The sequence below is a fragment of the Manis javanica genome, chromosome 11, assembly GCF_040802235.1.
Source record: "Manis javanica isolate MJ-LG chromosome 11, MJ_LKY, whole genome shotgun sequence".
NCBI classification, from domain to species: Eukaryota; Metazoa; Chordata; class Mammalia; order Pholidota; family Manidae; genus Manis; species Manis javanica.
Genome location: NC_133166.1, coordinates 81,228,676 through 81,246,739, shown reverse-complemented (window position 1 = coordinate 81,246,739; position 18,064 = coordinate 81,228,676). Strand labels below are relative to the sequence as shown.

The 18,064-nt window shown below is 39.3% G+C and overlaps 1 protein-coding gene across 4 annotated transcripts in view; it reads right to left on the bottom strand.

The window, feature by feature from the left end:
- The window catches only part of DNM3 (dynamin 3), a 546,077-nt gene that overhangs the window by 350,281 nt on the left and 177,732 nt on the right, over positions 1-18,064 (bottom strand). For all 4 annotated transcript variants that reach the window (XM_073216760.1, XM_073216763.1, XM_073216762.1 and 1 more), the window contains exons 5-10: positions 16,873-16,971; positions 16,110-16,270; positions 14,196-14,338; positions 10,974-11,109; positions 8,751-8,818; positions 5,498-5,636 (exon numbers count right to left, since the gene is read on the bottom strand). In XM_073216760.1, the coding sequence (XP_073072861.1) occupies positions 5,498-5,636; positions 8,751-8,818; positions 10,974-11,109; positions 14,196-14,338; positions 16,110-16,270; positions 16,873-16,971 (746 nt within the window). The remainder of the gene's footprint in view (positions 1-5,497; positions 5,637-8,750; positions 8,819-10,973; positions 11,110-14,195; positions 14,339-16,109; positions 16,271-16,872; positions 16,972-18,064) is intronic.

The following is an 18,064-nucleotide window of genomic DNA, read 5'->3' as shown; positions in this document are numbered from 1 at the left end:
GCCTCTGTCTCCTTATTTATTTTCTGTCTGGTTTATCTTTCCTCTGGAGTGAGTGGTGTGTTGAAGTCTCCTAGAATGAATGCATTGCATTCTATTTCCCACTTTAATTTTGTTAGCCTTTGTTTCACACATGTAAGTGCTCCTGTGTTGGGTGCATAGATATTTATAATCGTTATATCCTCTTGTTGGACTGCCTACTTTATCATTATGTAATGTCCTTTTTGTCTCTTGTGATTTTCTTTGTTGTGAAGTCTATTTTGTCTGATAGTACTGCAACTCCTTCTCTTTTCTCCCTATTAGTTTCATGCAATATCTTTTTCCATCCCTTCACTTTTAGTCTGTGTATGTCTTTAGGTTTAAAATGAGTCTCTTGGTAGCAGCATATAGATGAGTCTTGATTTTTTATTCATTCAGTGACTCTGTGTCTTTTGATTTGTGCATTCAGACCATTTACATTTTGGATGAATATCAATAGGTATATACTTATTGCCATCGCAGGCTTTAGGTTCTTGGTTACCAAAGGTTCAAGGTTAATTTCCTTACTATCTAAGAGTGTAACTTAACTCACTTACTATGCTATTACAAACACAATCCAAAGGTTCTTTTACTCTCCTCCTTTTTCTTTCTCCTCCATTCTTTGTATATTATGTATTATATTCTGTACTATTTGTCTTTCCCTTGGCTGACTTTGGCGATAGCTGATTTGATTTTCTATCTGCTTAGTAATTAATTATTCTACTTTCTTTACTGTGGTTTATTACCTTTAGTGACAGTTATTTAGCCTTAGGAACACTTCCACCTATAGCAGTCCCTCCAAAATACACTGTAGAGATGGTTTGTAGGAGGTAAATTCTCTCAGCTTTTGCTTATCTGAAAGTTGTTTAATCCATCCTTCAAATTTTAATGATAATCTTCCGAGTAGAGTATTCTTGTTGCAAGGCCCTTGTGTTTCATTGCATTAAATATATTATGCCACTCCCTTCTGGCCTGTAAGGTTTCTGTTGAGAAGTCTGATGATAGCCTGATAGGTTTTCCTTTGTATGTGATCTTTTTTCTCCTTTAACTGCTTTTAATATTCTGTAATTGTCCTTGATCTTAACCATTTCAATCATTATATGTCTTGGTGCTGTCTTCCTTGGGTCCCTTGTTTTGGGAGATCTGTGCACCTCCATGGCCTGAGAGACTATCTCCTTCCCCAGCTTGGGGAAGTTTTCAGCAATTGTCTCCTCAAAGACACTTCCTGTCCTTTTTACTCTCTCTTCTTCTGGTATCCCTATAATGTGAATATTGTTCTCTTTGGATGGTCACACTGTTCTCTCAATATTCTTTCATTCCTAGCAATTCTTGTTTCTCTCTTCTTTGTATTTCTTTGTATTTCTCTTCTGTAATTTCTATTCCATTTACGATCTCCTCTACTACATCTAATCTACTTTTAAATCCCTGCATTGTATGTTTCATTTCAGATATTGTATTCCTTAATGATTGAATCTCAGCCCTGAATTCCTCCCTGAGTTCTTGAATATTTTTCTGCACTTCCATGAGCATGTTTATGATTTTTATTTTGAAATCTCTTTCAGGAAGATGAGTTCAGTTTCACTTGGCCCCTTTTCTGGTGTTTGCGGGTTTTGGTTTGAACCAGGTTCCTTTGACATTTCATATTTGTATGTGGTGCCCTCTAATGCCCAGAAGTTCTACTCTCTAGAGCTATTCAGGCCCTGGAGATGTTGGGGGTCACAGGGGAGCCATGCTGGTGCCTGGGGAGAGGAAAGAACTGTTTCCTGCTTCCCAGCTTCTATGCCTGTCTCCACTTCCAGAACTAATGGATTAAACACACAGATGTAAGCCTCTATAGTTTGTGTTTGTAGCTGCTGTAAGTGTGGCCTCCCTCTAGGTAACCTGTATCCAGGGCACAGGCTGCTGGTTTGTGAGCCAGTGCCAGCCAGGAGGAAGGCACAGCACACTGTACATCATGGTTGGGGCCTCAGAGCTTCGTAGCTAGCTAGGGAGATGGAGTGCCTGAAGCTGAAGCTCCTGAAAGTTCCCAACCTGCTGGCAGAGTTCACCCAGACAATTTTGTCCACCTGTCCTTTCTCCTGAGCAGCAAACTCTGGGTATTCCTTGCCCTTTTAGCAGCCCTCTCACTCTTACAAAGTCTTTCAGACTGCTCGCATTTCTTTTGTCCCAGAGCAGCCGGACATGAATCTCTGTTTTCCACAAGTGGCTGGAATCTCAGTCTCTCCAAGTATTCTGCCTCTCTTAGCTTTCCAACCCCACCAATCTCCAGAGCACCATGCAATGTAGGTTCTTGGTCCCAGAGCAGATCTCCAGGGCTGGGTGTTCAGCAGTCCTAGTCTTCTACCAGCTCCCTGCTCAATTTCTCTTCCTGTTGCCAGTGAGCTGGGGTGAGGGAAGGGCTTGGGTCCTACCAGATCACAGCATTGGTATGTTACCCTGTTCCATGAGGTCTATTATTTTCTCTAGGTGTATGCAGTCTGGTGCAGCCTTCTTTCCCATTGCTCTTTCAGGATTAGTTGTATTAACTGTATTTCCATATTATATGTGGTTTTGGGAAGAGGCTTCTGTCTCACCTTCACACTGCCATCTTTCATCTCCTTTAAGCTTATATACTAATTTTTCAACTGACTTAAAATCTAAAGGTAGGGGGTGATCAGCATTCTTAAAACTCTAGATATACTTTAGAATTTTCTTGTAGAACATTAGTTGATGATGACAAAGAGGAGAGAGGTCATAGGAGAGTGTTTCTAGTGTGGAATGAATGGACGGGCACTGGAGTCAAAGACCCAAAGAATAGTAGCTATTGGGTTTTGGACATTATCTCTACATGGACCTCTACTGAAGTCATCCAAGTTGATGGTGAATTAGGATGGAGAGGAAAAATGTAAGCCAGGTTCAGATATCTTGATGAATGAAAAGGAGTGACCAGGACTTGATGGTGACAGTGAACAGAAGGGAAAAGGGTAGCAGAGCTGGTCCCACCTGGACCTTAATGGAAGATTTTTTTACAAGAATATGAAGGCATAATGTTCAGAAGCCACAGAAGAAGAAGTAGGTAAATGTCATGGCTGATCCAGACCCTTAGGTTCTTGGGTTTGGGCCAATAAATGTCCTTCAGTGACAAGAGTTGCAGGGCAAACAATAATCTCTGGGAAAAACTAGGTTTTATTTAAGACAGATATGAAATGTTTTGGGAAGAAGCACAAATATAAAACCACCAGTGATCTAGAGAGCAAAAAGGAAAAGGAGCTTCAAAGAGTGGAGAGCAAAGAATAGAAGCCAGAAAGTGTCTGGGAACAAGCTGTCTCATCCCATGCTATCAGGAACAACTGCTGGTTTTCCAGTTGGTTGGATACAATGGAAAATGATTAAAAAAAATGACTCATACATACCATAAACACTTTATATAACTTACGACATAAATGTACACACATGTACCAATCTTTTGATGTAAGGCCAAGGCCTGTTCTCTGCATATGGATCTGCTGATGGGAGTCATGTGTCTTCTGTCCTACAAAAACTACATCCTTTATCTATGATTGCCCATTTTACTTTCTTTAAAGTGGAGGGAGAACCTGAAGATACTTGTGAAAAATCTGAATGCAGAGCCCACCTACATTTTTCTAACTCCCCTGCATTCTTATAGCATTGTTCTGCCAACACCTGGTCAATGGTCAATAGCAAGGCTTTTGTAGCTCACCTTTATTGAGTCTTTCCAAAGCTGGGTTTTTATAGAAACAACGGCATTAAATCAGTTTATTTGCTGTTCATTTAAGCCATATCATTAAAATAAGTACAACTGGCTGAATAAGTTTGAGGACAAACACAACACAATTGACCTTTGGGAAGAAGATAGATGAATGGGAGGGTACAGGAGCACATAGGCAACCTAGTGAGAAGCTGTCAGCTGTAGACATCTGCATGTTGAGGGTGGCAATCCATGTGGGCAATAGAGAAGGAGTTCAGGTAACTCAGGAAGTCAGGTAAGAGAGCACTGATTAAGAAAGCTGTAACTATACAGGTGGCAAGACTGCCTGCACTTTAGGTGTAACCAAGGAGAGCAGGGGTGTGAAATATTATTAACTGGCTTCTGGTTTCTGAAGGGAGAGCTGGTACAGGATTGCTTTCTTCTTCCCTGTGTGCATTCTCTTCCCCTTCCTCAGACCCCTAACTTCTATGGCTTTGCCTATCTTGGAGAAGAGAAATTAGGACTATAAAGAACAAGGTGCAAAAGCAGTAATGTCTAGAGAGGGGTCTGGAGCTCCAGAGCCCATCTGGACCCCAAGTGATCCCACTTAACTCTTTTCCTTTTAACCTTGACATTGAAGAATTTACCTTCTTTCCTCTCACTGCTTACAGTGAGGACAACTGCTTAAACTGGGGACCACTTAATATTCATTTACATTCCCTGTCTCTCTCTGTCTCTTGGCTTCCCACTAGTTTTCAGGGAGGTTATTCATAGTAACCATATATAAATGGAAAGGTAACAAAACCAACAAAACCAGAAATATTTATACTTTCAAGAAATGATCAAAATACTAATGATAACTGCCATGGGGGCCAGCCTGCCATACCCTAAACATTATCACTAATTCCCTTCTTACAGTTTTCCAATACAGGGTACACCTTTCCTATCCCTACAGAATGGATGGAAACCAGCATAATTCCTTCATGTTCCTCACTGAGGAGTCCCCCAGATTGGAAAGTCTCTCGCTCCCTATTCTACATCACAGATTCAATAAGTATTATAAGTAGAGAATATTGGGTGCTACTAAAATGACCATTTATAGATTAGCCACTATTTACAGACATGTACTATGTTAATCAGTGTGTGTAAATGCTCCAAGGGTCACAGGCATCATCTTGATTAATCCTCACTGCAATGGTATAGTTATTATTACCATCCCCATTTTACAGAGAAATAATAAAATTTTAGGGATTAAGTATGATGCCCAAGGTCACAGAGTGAGGAAGTAACAGAGCCAGGATCTGAATCTGGGTAATTAGACTTCAGAGGCTGGGCTCTCAACTACTTAACCATACTGCCCCTTCCCAAAAAGTTCAGGTTCAAGTAGAATTCATTTAAAATTCAGAAGAATTCTCTTATTGAGTCACACAATATCAATGATTCTCTTCTACTAACAATTACACCCATCCAGGCAGCATTGGAAAAATTCACTTAGGGCATTCACCTATGTGTTCAAAGCGGGATGTTTACATGTTTAAGATAATAAGGAGAAGACTAGCTGATTAAAATATACCTGTTCTGGTTTTTAAGCAACCCTATGTGGAACGTGGTGATAGAAGACAACATGCCTGTTTATCATGAAAGTGGTTCCTGCTCAGTACTTTTCATGATCACTCCCTTTGGGCAAACGCACACACACCTTCTCACAAAGGGGAGGGGGCAGGGAAATAGAGGCATGTGGCAGGGTGGATAAACTAAGAGCTACTTTGTGGAAAGGTAAATATTCAAACTTACTTTTTTGGTACACTTCTTGACAGTGTTGATTAACTCCTGCATTACCAGATCTACACTCTTCAAAGAAGGGCCCTTCAGCTTTACAATTTGTTTTTTGACTATTGCTTCAAATGCCATGTCTGGAGTAAACAACCCAGTCCTGAATGTAAGAAAGAAAGTAGCAGGTTAGACTGCTTTGAGTATTATCTAATACTGTTGAAAAATATTTTCATTGATGTGCCCCTTAAAGTAAGCATGGCAACCCAAGTTTAAAAGTTACATACTGATTTCTTCTATCCATGGTATCATTTGTAGTAATGTCTGTAATACTACCATTCCATAATAAATTCCACTCCATAGACAATTAACATTACCTAAAGACGGTTCTCAAAATGGTTTCATTGGCCTATAATGTGGCCTTTACCTAATATTTAACTGTAATTTATCTCATCTCACTGTTTCCATGTAATAAAAAGGAATGCTGCAATAGAAATGATGTCCTAAATTTCTTTTTCTATTTCTAAGGTATTCCAAAAGTAATCCTCTCTTATCCTGTGCAGAATACAAAATGATCTCCACTTTTGAACACTGAAACAGTAGCATTCCTGTACGACACAATCTGTTCCTTCCACAAGAGCTGTGTTACAGAGAGCTTGGTGGTTCCCAGCCTGATGTCCTGGGGTACTGGACTAAAAGGAAGGCAGTTAAGTGGAACTAGCTTAGAGACCCAGGATGCCTGTACTGAGAATTAACAAAAATAACAAAGGACAACCAAACAGCAAGTACCTTTTCACTTGGCTGGAATTAGTTCAAATTGGTGTCCTAACAAATGCTTTTCTCATGCTGTATAGGAGCTCAGAAAAGCAGATGTGTGTGTGGGTTCATAAAAAGCAAAAAGTGATTACTCACATTTAAACAAGAGGTCAGTGGAGCAAAGCTACAATAAAGGGACCCTGAACCCTGAGCACCATCCACACTGTCCTTAAGACCCCAGGCTCCAGACAATGGCACTTGACCCTCCCCATTCCTGGACCTCCTCTCTTCCTCCATACTTAATACCCTATGCTCACCCCTGTTTCTAACTGAGTGATAACACTACTGTATAATTTCTCCACCTTGGATACAGAATAAAATCCACACCGTTTAGTCTAACATTAACAAATTCCTCCTTTCTGGCCCTAATGTTCCTTTATACCTATTTTCTTCCTCCTTTTCTGTACGCTACATTTCAGCCAAACCTGACTGTTTGCCTTTCCACAAACATATTCAAACTAATATTTTATGTCTTTGCCTTCATCTATGATGTTCATTTCACCCTCCCCACAATTTCAGCCTGTGCAAATCCCACCTGTGCTTCAAAGCCCAGATCAAAAGCAGCCACTTCCGGCAGCTCGCCTTCTCCAGTCCTGCTTCTGACAAGGTCTTCCTTCTCTGAACCCCAGCTATCTATTTTGCACTGCAGGGGTCTGAGCACAGATTTGAGCCCCATTGCCATGCTGGAAAGAAGAGTCATTACTGCATTTCCTTTTGTTTGCCCCACAAGGACTGTCTCCCTACCTTGCTCACCACTGGCACTCAGTGTTAGTAGAACCATCAGGTCCTTTGTGGGCCAAGATGGTTTCTATTATTCAAATATCTAACAGAATCAATTGGGAACAAAACTTTTCAAATTAAATATATTCAGGGCCTAAAGAATCAAATCATTAGTGTGTTTTATACTCTGGACATTGTACACTTCTTATTATCTTATAGGCAAATTAACCCCAGAATAATAATAACCACCAATATCTTCTGTTGGTACACCTGTAAATCAGAATCTACAATATGAAATTACTGAGCACATGCAGTCACAGTCAACAAAATATATCTGGTAAGGACTTTTAAAAGCCAAGTAAGAGAACTGCATTTAGTTAAGTAAAAATACTTTATCACCCCAAAATGTGATTTGGTTCCACTCCATTTATCAGATTGACATGTTTCAATTCTAGTTCTGTCCAGCTCTAGAGCAAGACCTAGTTTTGTATGCTAAATATATTCTGGATGTGAGGGAGAGGGAATAGAATTAATATGGAACTTAGAAATGCTGTTAACAGTAAGAAAAATATTTGATGGGTTATATAGATGTTTTCTCCTTTTCACTTTGTGAATGCTTATTTACCCATACTAACTGAGGCTTACAGAAGAGATTGTCTAAATTTTAAAATAATAATAATTCAAATTTCATAACTCCTTTGGAAAATCACTCATCACACGCACACTCAGTGTGCAGCTTGCCCTCTCAGGCTTTGTTTCCAAAACCATCTCAACCTGGCCCTGTGACACAAACTGAAGTACAGCTGCCAACAGACAGGGGACACCCTTCAGAGGAGATAATCTGTGAAGTAGGCCACCTAAGTTTTATTACCTTGAATTCAGGACACCTCAATTTAACATATACCACCATTTAATTCTGTTTAGCCTTCTTTACATGAATTCAATAAATGTGTGCTTTGAATTTTTTTTCTTATCAGAGTTTTTTAAAGTGAGTAAATGAGAACAATCCCACTTTATAAAAGGGTAAATTCAGGCACAAGTTCCACTCCAGCCTCGTGTTTCTCTGCTCTCCTGTCTCCACTTCTGACACCAGTCAAAATGCATGACTCCCTGCTGCTCCAGGACACAAGCTGTACTTGACCACAGTGATGTCTTTGCTCACCCTCCTCCTTCCTTCCACTTTAAGCCCTTTCTTTTATCCTCCAGCCTCAATAATCTCCATCCTCTCATATTTCATTACACTGCTACTCACCCCATCCTCACACACCTACCCCCACGCAAGCACATGTGTGTACGTTGAAATCATTCTTGTTCCCTAAACAGGCAAGGCTCGACTCAGAAGTAATCACCTTCATTAATCTTCCCAACCTTGCTCCACAACTCCAGCCAAGATTAATCTGTCCTGTCTCTGTGTAAATAATGATTACTTATGAGTATGCCAGGCCTCCCTCCTTAGAATGGAAGGCTCTGGACAGCAAGGTCTTGCTCTCTGGTAAATCCCTGACTATGCAGAGCCCATTGCTGGGAGTGCAGAGAGTGTTTTTGTTTTTATAATTGAAAAAAACTCAGTATGACAATACAGGAAATTACTATTAAACCCAAACGAGGATTTCCTACTCCTTACTCCCACCTCTGTAATCTACTCTGTTCAGATGATGAAGAGACTACTTTACTAGCCACTCATAAATTAATTTTCTTTTAGTAGCTTGAACTGAAAACAAGGAAAATGTGAATTACTTGCCTGATACCATGTATGTTTTTGATTGCATAGCTTATTTCTCTCCGCAGTTCTTTCTCATTGAACTCCATCTGCAGATGCAAAATGAGCCACAGTTATGACACTTAATTCCTTTGGATAATAATATTGTTGAATATTAAAGAGTGAGAATAACTTGACTTAGTTATTAATAAATGGATACTCATGTCTTTCCTGACCTAAACCCAGATGGTCAAAACATCTGTTTATAGAAAGTTCAAGGCAACATAGAACACTGGGAATTTCTGGAAGTTTTAGCGCAGTGGATTTTAACTGTACTGTAGTTAAGGAGGGCTATGCAAAAAGCATTCCTTCTGGACAGAAATTTTACCATTTATTTGAAATATAAAATTCTACATTCTCTTAGTAAATATATTCACAGACAAATGCATAAATAAGAGTGTCACTTGATGTGCAGTAGTGGTCCAGCTGTGCTGAGATTAACAATGGCTATATTTTCTCCCTGGCCATTTTAACCACCTGAGTTCAAGGCCTCCTTATAAGAGGAAATTACTAATATTTTGTCAATCCAACACAGGATAGATTGCTGTATAAAAGTTTCCCAGAAGTTCTAAATAACTTAAATTTGTTTGGAAGGAGAAGCAAAGTGTCATAGACCTTAGACATGGAAAGGATATCAAGAGAACATTGGGTCGGGCCCTGATTTCTGAGATTTGGCCACTCCAGCCTCACAGTTCTATCCATTTTCCCCTCACACATTCTGCCATACAAAGATGAGTTGTCTTAGTTCCCTCCCCACACCGTGTGGTTGGTTCCACAGCTCAGCCTTTACCATTCCTCTTTTTCCCTCTGGAACATCCTCCCATGCCCCCCACAATTAGTTGCTTATCCTTCTAAACTCAGCTCAGAATCAGGCTCCTTACACACTTATGCTGGGATTCAGGTCTGGGAGCTGTGTTTCCACAGCACCCCATGCTCAAGTTTACCATTTACTCAGCACATTTTAAAGAAACTCTATTTACCCATGTGCCTCCCACACCCACCAAGACATAATTCTCACCTCTCAATAGGAGGCAAACAAGCATAGCCCCTAAAACTACTTAGCTGCCTACAGAGTATTTCAAACTCAGTATCCCTTAGTTTCCTTCATCTAATGGGCACTAACACTTGCTCAGCTGTGCAAGTCAAAACCTTTGTAATCACCGTGAATCTTCTCTTTCTTGCATCCCCAATATCAATCCAAGCCTATGGACCCTACCTCCAAAATCACAAATCTATTCTCTTCTCTCCGTCTTCTCTTCCAAGGTGTTTTTATTAAGAAGCTAGTAAAGTTCAAGTTTCTGGGCTTTTCCCTTGCCTAACCCCCTTCCAAGACACTGTGCCTAATTGTGCGTTTATAATTTTGTCTGCAAAAGAGCGCCACCCCCAAATTATGTAAGCTTCAGGTCCCACAGGAAGTGGATCCCCCTCACTCTGGCCCTCCTGTTTAGTTCATTTGTCTCCCTGAATCAGCTCTTACCCTTTACAATCTAGCCCACAGGGTGTTCTTTTAAAATGATCTATCAGATCTCCTCACTTCCCATCGTTAAAGGTAAATATCTCACTACAATCTAGAAAGCCCTGCATAAACGGGGAGCACCCTTCCTTTTACTCATTCTATACCTCTCTCGCATTCATCCGCTCTGCACCAGCCTCATCTGTTTCCTCACCTTTACTAGGTGTCTACTTTAGGGCTGCTTTCCATGAACTACCTCATGTCCTTACAGCTGACCTCTTCATGCCATTGTGGTCGTATTCTAAATATTCCCTACTCAGAGAGACCCAGCCTGAACAGCTCATCCAATGTGTTGCATAATAACACTCAATATTTTCTTACTTCATCTATTATTTTCTGTCCTTCCCCACCAGACATGTGTCTCTATCTTGACTACTGGCACCTAGAACTTTGGAAAAGACTAGGTGCACCAGAAATATTTTTAAATTAATTAGACAACAAATAAACAGCATGGGAAGTCAATTAGTATTTGTTGAAATACTTTGAAGTGTCGTTAGAGCACATTAAACAAAATCAAAACTATCAGTAAGAATATATTTCCCTGACAAATTTCATGGCCTGAGTATGGAGGCTTTTGTTCAAAATATTATCTTAATCGCACACCAACACTTATCATTTTACGGACAGTTACCTAGAACAGAATATGGAAAAGAAGTGAAACAAGGGGGGAAAGAATAGTATTCGGTACAAACCTTTACTATCTCAAAAGGGAAACGTTCATGGAAAATGCGGTTGATCTTAGCACCCCCTGAGAGCTCCAGGGTGTCCACCTGATCCCCTGACCCCTCTATCCTCTTCTCAAAGTCCACGGCAAATTGCTGAACCATTCTATAGTTGTGAAAGAGAAATAAATTCCAGTTAGAATTACAAGCTTTGCATTTCTCTTGTTAATTTACTATGGTTATCCCTGAGAACCCTTTTTCTGATGTTTTTAGTGGCACCTACTGGCAGAACTAAAATTGCAGTCTAGTCAACACTGAAAATGTAATTACATCAAATACATGTTATTAAGGTTTATTTTAGACAATTAAAAATACATTTAAATGTGTCATTAAATGTATATGTATTCTTAAATGCATTTAGTTGCAAACATAAAATGGTATTTTAAAACACTTAACTTAGGAACTAAAGTTAAACAATGAAACTTTACATGGAAGAGTCAAAATGAACCACACTTCCATGACGTGACACTCACCTAGGGCTCCAACTGCTCCAGCTACATATCCTCTGGCTTCATGAGCTACTCTCTTCCCTGTCCCCAGCATCACAAACCTTTCTCTGCCATAACCACGCAAATCTGTGACCCTCATGCCCCTCTACAGCTAGCTCCAGCCTTGTTTTTCAAAGGCTAGATAATAAAATTAAAACTCCTTAACCCATCAGCCAAGATCCACCATGGTCTGCCCCGGATGCCCAGCTCTTGCTACTACTCCATACTCACCTTCCAAGACAACAGTAGGGCAGTTATTTACAGATACCTCCATGCACCATGTCTCTGGGCTCCTACACTTGTCTTCACATCTGCTCAGTATACTATTTTCTCTGCCCCTTGCTTCTTTGCCTGACTAATTTACATCTGTCCTTCAAGACTCAGTTCAAGCATCAGTTTTTCCAGGAAACATTCCATGGCCCACGGCTCTTCCCACCACCACTCCTGACTGACTACCACCCAGATGAAGGCCATCCTCTACTCTCCCAGCACGTTTCCACCACACCGCTAAACACAGTGCATCACACTGCTTGTCTATTAGTCTCTGTCCTCAGGGCCAGGGCCATGTGTTTTATTTAACTCCCCCTGCTCAATATATGAGAGGTATTCAAGTAAGTTCAGTGAAGGAATGAATTACCTTAAGGCAATTAGTAAGAAAAATTACTAAGACATATAGGGAAAAAATAACTGCTTCCACTTGTGGTTACCAAGTTTAGAAACTAATTCTGACATACTGGAACTACTTTCAAATTCAAAATCTAAGAGGAAAAAATTCAAACCATCCAAAACTTGCAGGTTTTATTCTCTTTCATCAAACTCTTAAATGAATTAAAAGTAACTGCATATTATTTACGCCAGAAAATCTAGAAAATAATTGGATGTAGCTAGGTTTATGCATATGTTGATGTTAATCTAACATGGAAACATCTGAAAATATGCACTGATCCTGGGAAATTTTAGAAAATTTGCCTCCAGCCACTCCTTTCCCCACACCCTACACACCAGCCACCCAGCCCACTAGAACAAGCTGTACCAACATTCACACTATTCTTTACTTTCCTTCTTCCACCTGAAAAACTCCTCCCATACTTCAGGGTCTGATTCAAGTATCTTTTTCTCTGTGCACTCACATCCTTGCTCACATGTAATGGCTCCCTCATCTGGGCTTAACATTTTATAATTAACAATAACAGCATCTGTCAGACTTTAACACAGTTGGTTGCCTATATATATATAGGCATATATATATATATGCCTCTGTTTCCCCTGCTCTACTGTGGCCTCTTCTTGAGGCCAAAACTTTTCACCGTTGACTCTTCAGTATATAGCACAGGACCAGACAGCAAGCAGAATACACAAAATGATGAGAGGAAGGCAAGAATGCAGGCAGGCAGAAAGGGAGGGAGGGAGGGAGAGAAAGAGGGAAGGAGGAAGAAGCTGATTGGCCCCCTAAAGGGAAGAGTCTAGATGTGAGAAATTCTCTAATCTGAGTCTAGTAGAGTCACAAAGGCAAGACCCAATCTTTGAAAGGATTATAGTTTCAGATGTATGTTAAGAGGATGACCTAAGGCTTAAACAGAAATAGCTTTCCTTTCTCTGTAAAGGGAAGAGTTTTTATAGGACCTTAAATCAAAGGAGAGAATACAAAGGAAAGGTAACCGAGGAGAGTTGAATCCAAAAAAAAAAAAAATTTCCTCTGTATGATCTTAGGGTATTTTTAAATGGGGGAACATTAGATGATGTATTTAAGATGTTACTTAAATAATGTGACCATTTAGAATCTCCCTATAAAAAATGAATTACATTGTATCTTTTATATGCCAAATTAAGGATATTTTGATTGCAAGACTGCAGAAGGAAAAGGGGGCCCTAAGAGGTGGCAAGCATTATCTTTGGAGATAGACTTCAGATGTTCTGGAATGCAAGTTGGGCAGGGGTCTTCTGGTTGAGAGGACCTGAGGCAAGTTGCAGCACAGGCATAAAAGGGTAGATGAGGCCGGAAGGGGCCAAAAAAAGGAAATAAAGGTAAAAGATATAAGGAGCTGGTAATTCTCTAACAACTCGCTATCCTTCCCAAAACCCTCAGGGATAAACCTCATAACCCAAGGATAAAATGGGAAGATCATGAAGAGTAAAGAAACCTGGCGGTTCTCATGTTTGTGTTTTTAAAGGGATACCTTAAAATTATTACCAAGAAGGAAAAAGAAATTTATAAATGTGGCCTTATTGTCTATATTTTATCATCAAATCATTGGTTCTCATTCCACTGAAAAATGCATACAGATCATAAGAAATGATTGAAATTAAGAGATAACAAGTACAAATGACACCAGTAGTTACAGTCGACATACATACATACAATACAGATGACATTTTCAACAGGAGCTTTGCCCACTTATAAAGACAAAGCATAAAATTCCATGCTGTGTTATCACTACTGGTTTTACTCACTTATTGAATCCAACTATAAAAGCACAATGGAATTGGGCATGGGGTTGGACAATTGGTTAAACTTATAATAACAGAATTAGATCAACAGTTATTCCTTAAGATGTAAAGGTTCAAGGCTCATTGTGTAACATAGACAAAGCCTCATATACTTTACTTGCTTCTGTTAAACCTAGAAAATGACATCACAGACTAAGGCAAAAGCAAACTGAAGAAATTAGTTTAAAATTGAAGAAGGGAAGGAAAAGGTACTCACTGCAGCAAAGCTTTGGTCTTCCTGGTGGGGTCTTCCGGCTTGAAGTTTTTGTAGGCTTCCACTTCGTGTTCTATGGAGAGCAACTGTCCCTGTAGCTTGTTCCTGAAGTTTGGGAGGGTATCTCGAATGTGGTTGGTAAGTTGCTAAATTAAACAAAACAAAATCATACATGTGATATAACAGATAAATATGAGACAAAAATCAGCCTTTGCTGTTCTCCTAATCATTCAAAGCTTTAGAAATGAGATGCACACTTGAGATGGACTGTGTAGGGGGGCAGAGAGAAGGACTGTCTCCTCCATGGCCCTAAAAAGCCATGCTTAAAATCCCTGCAATTAGAGTCGCTTGCTTGAGCTATCTTGTTATGTCTGTGAACGCCTGTTAAAAATGCAGTTAATGTTACTAATGAACTGCCTAATGATGGCTTAGCATCAATAAATCTTATTTATCAGATAACCTACCTTGCAGAAAGGACCTTATGTTAGAATGTGGTAGAAATGAAGGAAGTGGAGAGTTACAGGTTCTGCCTGATGCTCTCAGGACCAAACAGTTTACACCACACTGGTGGGGCTCAGAGGTACCAGCCAGCTGTTAGCTTCCTGTCCATTCTGCAGCTGAGGCAGGTGCTTCCTCTTGCCTCCACCTCTGGGCCCCAGTCCACCTGTGATTGGTCACTGGCTTATGCCTCCACCAGGCTGCATATAAAAAGCTCTATGGCTGGTCAAGGGAAAACTCTCTGCTATTGATTTCTCTACCTAACCATCTGCTTGGCATTTCCATTGAAATCATATGCTGGCACCTCAAACTCAGTACAATGAAAAATTCTCTAAGAGATTGTTTCAGAGCACATGATTAATTAAGAATAAAGGTCAGATATAAACCCAAATTGGTTAGCTCTCTTCCTTATGTTCTTTAGTTACAATGCAGTTAAGGAAAAGTCTGAATTAAAAGAAAAAACAGTAATCTTCTTGAATTGTGTAAGTAATGAACTTGGATCAAGAGGAGAATGAAAACCTCACAGAAATGCAGAAAAAACAATAATACATAAAAAGTAAGGAGAATAAATACATCCGACCTGTCTTAAGAAACCATTTTAAATCATTTTTAGGTCTATCTGGGGTTACTTGAAAATACCTATTCACTAAATCTATAGTTATTTATGAATACTTCATAACTATATCATACTCTTGCCCACAGTTATGACTTATTATGTCACTCCCCAGCATGTATTGCTATCATGGGGAAGACTGTATTCCCAGGAGCAATATCACAAGAGATAGCCCCCGAATCTAAGAGTAACAGTAACCCCAAGAAACCAGTAGCCACCTGAATGCTATACAAGTTGTAAATAATAAAAACACTTGGTATCTACCTTTTGCTTCTCAGAAATCTCAAAAGCAAAGCAATACTGTGCACCACTCTTAGCTTTCTGAAACACTTCTTTCTGTGACTTTTGTGACTCCAGCTCCTCTCATTTTTCTCCTAAGCTTTCTGGACATTCCTTCTCTATCTCCTTTGCCAAGTCATCCTCTTCCACCTTACCCTGAATATAGATAGTCCTCAAATCTGAGTCCTAGGACTCTTCTCTGTCAGTCTGCTCTCTTCAAAGACAATCTTATTCCATCCCTGGCTTCAGTAAATCTCCAGATCCCTGAGACTGCCAATGGGTTACCTACAGACCAGACTTAATTTTGCTGTGAGTATATGTATCAGATCATCTCCCTGACTTCTCTTGGATGTGCCAATGACACCTCACCGAGAATGTGGCAGTGTGGATCTAAGTATTCATATTGATTTTTTAAATTCCTGTCTTTTAAGCTGAACATTTTATTTTGGAAAAAATGGGTATAAAAATAAGAAATATGAGTTCCACACCACATATTTCATAATCGTTGCTTGAAAAAACATTTTTACCTGATTAAGGACCTTCTGCAGGTGTGGGGTCCCCATCCGGTCAGCAATATGTCTGTAAGCCGGGTGTGAGAGAAAGAATTTCCTTTCTGCCAGCATGGCAGCTTTAATGTCCTTCTTCCCATCTATGTCCTTCTGGCTTCTGTTTACCACCCCCACGTAACCTGAAAGAAAACACACACCTATGGGGTTTGGGACACTTTCTGTTATCTGTTCTGGGGAGATTTCAAGACTCTCCAAGTGGCTGAATAAGAAAGGCAAAATCATTTTTAAAACCTAAAGAATGGATCCCTTTACAAAACTCAACTTGGAACATTAGTACTTAACAAAGACTCACTGATTTATCTAGTGATAATATTTTTAGCATTAACACAATAATGTCTTTTGCCCTTAAAAGTTCTGTACATTTTAATATGGTGTATCTCTTAGCATTTTGTTATACAGTGAGTAAGTAAGTCAGACTTAAAATAGAGCAGTATATATATACAGATATATATATGCAGTCTATGGGGAATATTAATATGCTCCCTTCAAACCCCTTCCTTTTCCTGTTTTCTCATTCCTGTTATTTTAGGAACTAGTTCTCCCTTTGGACCATTGTTAATACATTATTTGGGAACACTCTACCATTCCATAAAAAGTACAATTAATCATAAATCCATTCCTCACAAGTGTGGAGGCATTAAAACCAAGCCTCCCATTGATTCCCCAGTGGCTTCTATGCCACATCATCAAAGGAAGTCCTGTGTAGGACACAGTACATTACCCCTGCGAAGAGGCAGGAGCTTGTTCTCTAAAACATCCCTGGCATCCGTTCCTTCATCCATAAGATCCAGTTTGGTGATGACTCCAATGGTTCTTAGACCTGCATCACAAACAAACCCAACATTACACAGTTTGCAGGAGACTAACAAGTTTCAGAAACATATATGCCTCAATGTTAAGTGTAAAACACTAATATTCCTGGTCCTTTTCCTGTTTTTCCCTGTTGTAGTTCATTTTCCAATCCACTACCCCCCTCTGGTGAATTCCAATGGGATGAGGTGGAGAGTTGCAAAACCACCCACCCAGAAGATTACTTTCACTTCAACAGAGAAAAAAACAACTAGCTGCATCACCAAAATACTTTTAAATACATGAGCTTATTTTTGTAGCATCCATGGAAAGATTTATACATTTAAATTTTCCTCCTAGGTACTGCAAACATATGAATGATTTAAATTTTTTTATGTATTACATTATTAGAAACAAAAAAAATAGATTACACACAGACCAATGATGAGAATGTGTCATAAATCAGAGCTTATTATTGACCGAGTCTTGAACATTTGATCAATACATAAAAAGAATAAAATTAGGTATAAGATAGTGTCACCAGAAAAAAATAAACTTGTAAGTCTCACATCATTCAATGTTTCTTAGAAAAGGAAATATGACTTAATAGAAAGAAGACTGAACTAGAAATTCTGAGGCTTGGCTTCTAGTCTCAACACAAACCATTTAACACTGTGTCTTAAATTTCCTCATCTGTAAAACAGAGTTGGAAACCATAACCTCCAAGGTTCCTTTCAGTAATAAAATAATGTAAAAATCTATACATTTTATGAGACACATCAGACACACTGTATTTGTCCTTTGCTTCCTTTGTTAGATAGAATAAACAATATTTGCTTAGTGTAACTTTGAACTTACAGTTAAACATGATTAACTGAACACAAACCTTTATCTTCTACCTGAAACCACTCTAAAAGAATAAGGGCTAATATTTATTAAGCCAGCTATGGTTTCATATGCTTTACATGTCTTGAAAAAATCATTTAATCCTGAAAAGTACTATTACCATTTTTTTAAGATGAGGAAAATGAGGCAGAGATTAAATAACTTTCCCAAGTCATACAGAAGGTAAGTCCAACCAGCTTGGTTCCAGGGTGCATGCTTTTAACCAATATACTGCTTTT